The sequence below is a fragment of the Phodopus roborovskii genome, unplaced genomic scaffold (genome assembly GCF_943737965.1).
Source record: "Phodopus roborovskii unplaced genomic scaffold, PHOROB, whole genome shotgun sequence".
Taxonomy (NCBI): Eukaryota; Metazoa; Chordata; class Mammalia; order Rodentia; family Cricetidae; genus Phodopus; species Phodopus roborovskii.
In genome coordinates, this window is record NW_026125059.1 from 15,406,825 (window position 1) to 15,413,863 (window position 7,039).

General features: G+C 47.8%; 1 protein-coding gene across 1 annotated transcript in view; it reads right to left on the minus strand.

Annotated features, from left to right (window-relative positions):
* Mybl2 (MYB proto-oncogene like 2) overlaps positions 1-4,384 on the minus strand; it is a 31,023-nt gene extending 26,639 nt beyond the window's left edge. The window contains exons 1-2 of the mRNA XM_051187112.1: positions 4,147-4,384; positions 566-659 (exon numbers count right to left, since the gene is read on the minus strand). Of these exons, the coding sequence (XP_051043069.1) occupies positions 566-659; positions 4,147-4,166 (114 nt within the window). The 5' untranslated portion in view covers positions 4,167-4,384. The remainder of the gene's footprint in view (positions 1-565; positions 660-4,146) is intronic.
* Positions 4,385-7,039: the final 2,655 nt, after the last annotated feature.

A 7,039-nucleotide genomic window follows, 5' to 3' on the forward strand; every position in this document is an offset into this window, starting at 1 on the left:
GGCTGCAGATTTAGCTTCCTAGAAGCCAAACTCATGTTTAAACTTAATCTGCACTATGCAGTATGATGAGGTAGTCTCATGAGGATTAGAGGTATTGAAGTCATATAATCTCTGCTGTCAAAATGGATTATTAGTACCCGGACCGATGGGGATGGGTTATTACGTCTATTATAAAAGCCAGTTTGGCACTGCCTCTTACATATCCCCTTTGTTGTGTGATGATGCTCTAAACTGCCCAGGAACAGTCCCCACCAGTAAAAAAACGTCCATTACACGCACCCCAGAATGGTGAGGTGAATAAACCTTTTGTTAGGAGCTACCTCCTCTCCGGAATTAGGACATAGCAGAGAGAAGACTAAGATAAAGGACGAGAAATGTCCGTGGACAACACCCTCAATCCTCAGATTTGAGAGTCTGAGAATGCTCTGAGGAGCTAAAGAGAAATAGATGGCCCATCAACTTTTTCACTGTCCACAGATGGGGGAACATTAGACACCAACAGCAGCCATTAACCCTCTCCCGCGCCTCCGTCCCGCGCCTCCGTTCCCGGAGTAGCCTGGCTCACCTCCTCATGTGTCCATTTGACCTTACACTTGTTGTCTCTCTGTTCCAGGAGGTCTGAGTCTGTGTCCTGGTAGTGTAACTCATCCAGCTCCTCACTGTGGAAGCAAGCTAAAGGTCATGGGGAGCATGTTTACATATCTTCACCCGGGGACGATAGTGTACGGCCAGGGTCAGGTTTGGGGTGGCAGGCCTTTTTCTACTTTCACAAAAGTAGGTGTAGGCTGGGTGTGGTGAGCCACACTGGCAATCCCAGCACTTGGGGGGGGTGGAGGATCAGGAGTTTGGCCATCATAATTGCATCATTAAGCCTAGTCTGGGTACCATAAAACCTTGTCTCAAAAAGCCAAAAAATATAGGTAGATTTTTGCCTTCTGGTCTGTTTTTATACTAGTTTCATTTTGATATACTCTATGTGGTTTCTTTCCTGGCTGTCCTGGAACTTGCTGTATAGACCAAGCTATTTCTAAACTCAGATCCTCCTACCAGTGCTAATATTAAAGGTGTGCCCCACAATGCCCAGACTCAACCTTCTGTTTTATCTCAATGAAATGGGTTTATGGGCTTTAAAAATTACATTATTATCTGTACATCTGTACGCCTATGTGAATGTGCCAGCACCTTTACCTGCTAAGCCATCTGCCCTACTCAGGTTTGTGTTTTTTGGTGATTTGCTGAGGATGTCTTATTATACTGCCAGTACCTGGCACTGGATATTTCCAAGGTGACATGCAATCATCAAGCCTGCAATTTTTTTTTTTTTTTTTTTTTTTTTTTTTTGAGACAGGATTTCTCTGTGTAGCTTTGGAGCCTGTCCTGGAACTAGCTCTTATAGACCAGACTGGTCTCGAACTCACAGAGATCCACTTGCTTCTGCTTCTCAAGTGCTGGTATTAACAGCATGCACCTTTACAGCTGAGTTAAGCATTCAAAATTTTAAAAATCCCACCAGGCAATGGTGGTCTATGCCTTAAATTCTAGCATTTGGCAGAGGCCAGTCTGGTCTACAGAGCTAGCTCCAAGACAGCTAGGGCTATTAAACAGAGAAACCCTGTCTCAAAACAAACAAAAAATTTAAAGTCCTAATCACTTAGGGAATCCACCTAAAATGTCATCACTAACGTTTTCCATTCCTTTTATCTAGGATTAAAGGCATATTCCACCACACCCAAAACTTTATTCATTCTTGCCAGTCCCTTTCCAATTTTTGCCTGCATGTGGGCATAATTAATGGGAAAAAGAAAAAACTCAGAACACAATCATTTGAATTCTGAAGGCTTTTTAAGAAACTAACATGGAAGGTTTTGTTATGGTTTTGTTTTTCAAGACAGGGTTTCTCTGTGTAGCTCTGGCTATCTTAGAACTCAGTTCTGTAGACTCAGATGGGCCTGTCTACATTTGCAGGGGCAAACAAACATGAAATTCATTTAACTGCTACCAAAATCCTACTATCTAGTGTAATTCTTTGGAAAGGGAGATCACACTATGAACATCTAAGAATGCTAGTTAGGGACTGAATTGATGAGGACCAGTTTCCGGAACCCTTTACCACCATCTCCCTGCTCCAGGTGGATCCATGGCCTCTGACCTCTGAGGGTACCTACACCCAAGTGCGCATAACCGCAAAGGAGGATAATTAAGGAAGGAAAACAACCAGATATTCACAGGTTGTTAAGTATACTCCTAGGTCAGTCATCTATCTGTAACTGGGAAAACAGATAAGCAAACCAGACAATTACCAAGGTTCTATCGTCTACACACCCTTCCCTTTTCTTCCCCCCAAAGACAGCACAGCTTCCCAGTCACTCCTACACACCCAAAGCACTTTGGAAAACCAGGCCCTGACCTCAGCTCCAGCCTCTGGTCTTAATAGCACCCGCAAAGGTCAGCACCACCATCACAAACTGGAATCCAGCACAGAAAGCCTTAAGAAATATCTGCCCAAGGAATGAGTGGATTTGTGAATGAATGAATGAGTGCTTGCAAAGAGAAGCTGTCTACTGAAGAATGTTAAAATTTAATTACAATGAGGTTTCTAAACCTAACAACACATGTCTCTGGATCTCAAACAGATTTATTCTGTCATTTCTGACCCAATGCATATACCACCTACCACTGTAAAGCAGAAGGCAAAAATCATAATTGAGTTTGCTTCTCCAGTACCCAGCACAAGGATCTATTAGCTCAGCTAATGTCCCAGAACAAAAGGTATCTGTGTAGGGAAGCTCTGATGCTGTGTAATGAGAACACTATTAGGCAGATGGGAGATGACGGCATTCACGACTTCTCAGTCTCAAGGTCTCCATTTAACAGATGTGAACACTGAGGCCAACCAGGGTTGTGCTGTGTCAGACTCCACACCTTTACACCCTCACGTCCCTAGTAATCACAGCTTGAAAAGCAGAGGCCAGTGTGTGGTTTAAAAAAAAAAAAGTAACATTTTTGTACACATACCCTTTCTCTTGCCCTTGTACGTTCTGGGCTGTGCTCCAGGGAAAGGTGAGTCAGAGGCCAAGAGGGAAGTGGGGCACTGGGGTACAAGGGAGTTAGAACATGTGGCAGAAAAGGGGCTGGGGCTTGTGAGGAGGCAGGGGCACCGAGACCTTGCTTCACAAGGATCTCTCCAAATGAGCCCCAGACGCTCTTCCTGGACACTGAACTGCCTTAGAAACTGGGGCACGGGAACCCACCCTGACCAGCACCCACGAACCAAATACTTTCCAGCCATAAGAACTCTTAAAAATAAGCAAGCTGGTCGTCTCTCTTCCGTATCTTATGCTCTGTTCGGCCATCTGAGGCCGTGGATGATCTGGATTGGAAACCAAGAGGGAACACGGCAGGACCCCATTACCCCACTCTTAAGAGAACCTGGAAAACCCCGCAAATAGGTCCCAGATATACAGGTGTACGAAAGGTCCAGGTTTCACCCAGCCACTTACCCTCTGGGGAACTAGTAAGCGGGAAACGCGGCTCCTGCCTTTGGCCCAGCGGCTGCAGGCAGAGCAGTCTCGCTACACATCATCAGACTCTGCTGAGCCCCAGCTGCCCAAAACTAGCGTGGGACAGGAAGAGGGCTTCTGAAACCAACCCGAACCGGCCGCCGAATCCCCAGGAGACGGACAATAAATCCCCTCACACCCGGCAGAGGGCCCAGGGGCTTTGTGCTTCCCGGAAAGCAAACAAGAAAAGAAAGCCAGCAAATTCGAGCCACTCTTGAACGACAAGTGTCTCCCAGACTTCTGCCTCCCACTCGGTGCGACTACTGAGACACTCTCCCTGCCAGGTAGTGAGCCTCCAGCTGACACCGCGCACACCAGCCTTCCTTCCCCACCCTGCAATTAGGCGGGAGATGATGGACCTCACCCAGGGCCGGGACCGGGTCTGGGGGAACCCGCGCTTTCGTGTTCCCGGGCCTCTGGGCCCGGGAATCCGGACGAGGGGTCCCTAGAGCCCCTTAGCGTGGCGCGCACCCCTGCACCGGGCGGCGCCCCTGCACCGAGCGGCCGCGCGGGGTGCATTTCCCGCGAGGAACCCCCACCTCATGTTTACAGACCCAAGGGGAGGGGCGAGAACCCCAGCGCTCACCAGCGCGTCCGCCGAGACATCCCCCCGGCCCGGGCCGCGCCGCGCCCTCACGCCCGCCGGCCGAGCCCGGAGCGGGAGCCGGGCCGGGGTCAGGACTCGGGCTGCTCCGGCCGCTCCCGGCCCCAGGCGGCGCTCTGAGGCGTCTGCGTGTCTACAGGTCTGGCCGCGCGCTCTCAGGAACTGCAGCAGCCTCGGGAGTGCACAGAAACACTTTTCCTATCTCCCGCCAAGTGCGTCGGCGCCGCCCGGACCTGGCGCGCGAGCGCGGGGGCGGAGCGTACGGAAGGGGCGGGGTGGACAAGAGACGAGGGCGGAGCCCGCACGCCAGAGCCCAAGGAGGGGCCTATAGGACGGGGGGCGGAGACTAAGGAGGGGTGGGGAGTAGCCTGAGGGAGCACAGAGACAGAGCCTGCGGGTCTGGCTGTGCAGATGCAATACCCAGGTTTGCGAGAACCTCCAGATACTGGGACTTAGTGAGGCGCAGGGCCCGGCCTTGTGCGTGTCTTAGGTAGACTCTGAGCAATATACATAGCAAAGAACCGAATAAGGAGAGTCAGATGGGGGAAACTTCCCGCCCCAATTGTCACTGCTCCAGTCCAAGCCACTGCTCCCAGCCCCCGCGCTCCCTTTTTTTCTGGGTTTGCCTCTTTTGCTTTGCAAGTCTTGCTTTTTCAGCTGCCTCAGAGAGAACCAGCTATAAATGGCAACATTTCTCTCACCATACTTAAACTCTCTTCTCTCGGGATTCTTTTACTCCATATTTAAGTTTGTAAAAGTCTTCCAGATCACGCCAGCCCCAGAGGGGGAAATGTCGTCTCCTAGGTTTTGCTTGGGCCATTATCTGGAGTGCACCTCCCTCCCCTCCCACCCCTGGGGTCCCTTACCCACCACCTGCTGATGTATGCATTTCCTCAACTGCACTGACAGCATCTAGGAATTTTAGCAGCCTCTCTTACCAGGTGTGGGAAACCTCCGAGTAAACGTCTGTTGACTTGTTCAATTTTCGCTGGCTTAAATAAACTGTGTTGGCAAGGACTTTCCAGCCTAGGTTGTCATTTACCACCTAGACACTGAGTGTCACCTTACTGGGACTTCCTGGGAAAATAGGAGCCTGGGAGATTCCCAGCCAAACCCCTTTTATTTAGGCCCATTTCAGGCCTCAGATCTCTCTTCCAAAAACTGCTAGCCGCTGATGGTAGTATTTGCTGAAGGAGGCCAAGGCAGGAGGATCACGAGTTCCAAGTCAGCCTGAGCTATACATTGGCCGGGTGGTGGTGGCAAACGCCTTAATTAATTCCAGCACTCGGAAGACAGAAGCAGTAAGATCTCTGTGTGTGTTCGAGACCAGCCTGTCTACAAGAGCTAAGAGCTACAAGAAGCCAAGGCAGGCTTCAAAATTACAGAGAAACTCTGTCTGAAAAACAAACAAACAAACCAAAAAACAAAACAAAAAAAAAAAAAAAACCCTGCTGGCCACATGAACACAGTCCAGTCCTGCAAACAACAGCAGAATGAAGACTACAAGTTTCCACCTTGTTTAATTCAAGGCTTCCCCCATCAATCTCCTTGGCTCTTCATTGCTAGCATGCTCACAGCCAGATTACCTGGGGGTTGATTCCCAGCCTTCCTCTCCCTAATTGCATTATCTCAGACAAAAGTCAAACTCCTATTATCTCAGGTTTCTCGTCTACAAAAAGTCCATCAAAATCTTAGACTTTTTAAAAAACTATGTATTAGTCACCATTACTAAATTTTAATTAATGTGATCTTCCTAACAATCCAGTTCTAGTACTTCCTGTTAGCAAAGACTTCGCCAAACTCTAATTCTAGAGTGTATAGTAAAGGGAAAAAAATGGCTTTCCCCCTAGTATCTTTGGCTTGTTTACAAATTAAACAGATAGGAAATAGATTAACAGGAAAAAACCCTCATATTTAATTAATTGCATAGCCATGGAAGTCCCAAAAAATAATGACATCATATGAAGGCTCAGATGACAGAAATTTCCTGAGCTACAGGAAGGAATGGGATCCTAGGGCAGGGTGGTGGTGACGCAAGTTACTTGGGGCTAAGGAAAGGAATTGTATGGCAAATAGGTGTTCTTGTCATGCAAATAAGTCTCTCACTTAAAAAAAATATTGGTAGTAGCTGGGCTCCCAGTAAAGAATGCCATCTAATGTGGATGTCCCTTACAAATGTAAATTTCTTTTACAAAAGGTCTGTTTTGCAAAGTAATTCCCTAGTCTACAGTTTCTGTAGAATAGCCAGGTCAAAGCAGGCCACAGAAGTGGAAGATTGGGCTGGAGAGATGGCTCAGCCATTAAAGTCTAGGCTCACAACCAAATATATAAGAAGTGGGAGATTATTTTCTCCTAGTTTGTTATGGGGTGCTATGGTATTTAAACCATGCACTACAAAGATATTTACTTGGTATATGGTAGCTATAGGATCAAAAATACGCATATAAGACACATAGTAATTATTATATTACTATTAGGTTGGGGGTTTTTGTTTTGATTTGGTTTTACTTTTTTTGATTTTCCTAGACAGGGTTTCTTTGTATTACTTTGAGGCCTGTCCTGGAATTCACACTGTAGACGAGGCTGGCCTCAGACTCACAGAGGCCTGCCTCTCCCTCCCCAGTAGTGAGCCACCACCATCCGGCTGTTATTGTTTTTGTTTCTGAGATTAGACCCAGGGCTTCCCACATGCTTTCTCACAACACCTGTACCCCTTCTTTTAGTATTATGATTATTATTCTGACTCCAGCTGCCTTCCACAGTTGTCCTGTAAGGTCCAAGAAGCTCCTTTGCAGGCTGCACACTCTCATGTAGATTACCAATCTCCTTTTGGGCAAAAACAGCACCTGGAAACTTGCAAAAGATATGTGCTTAA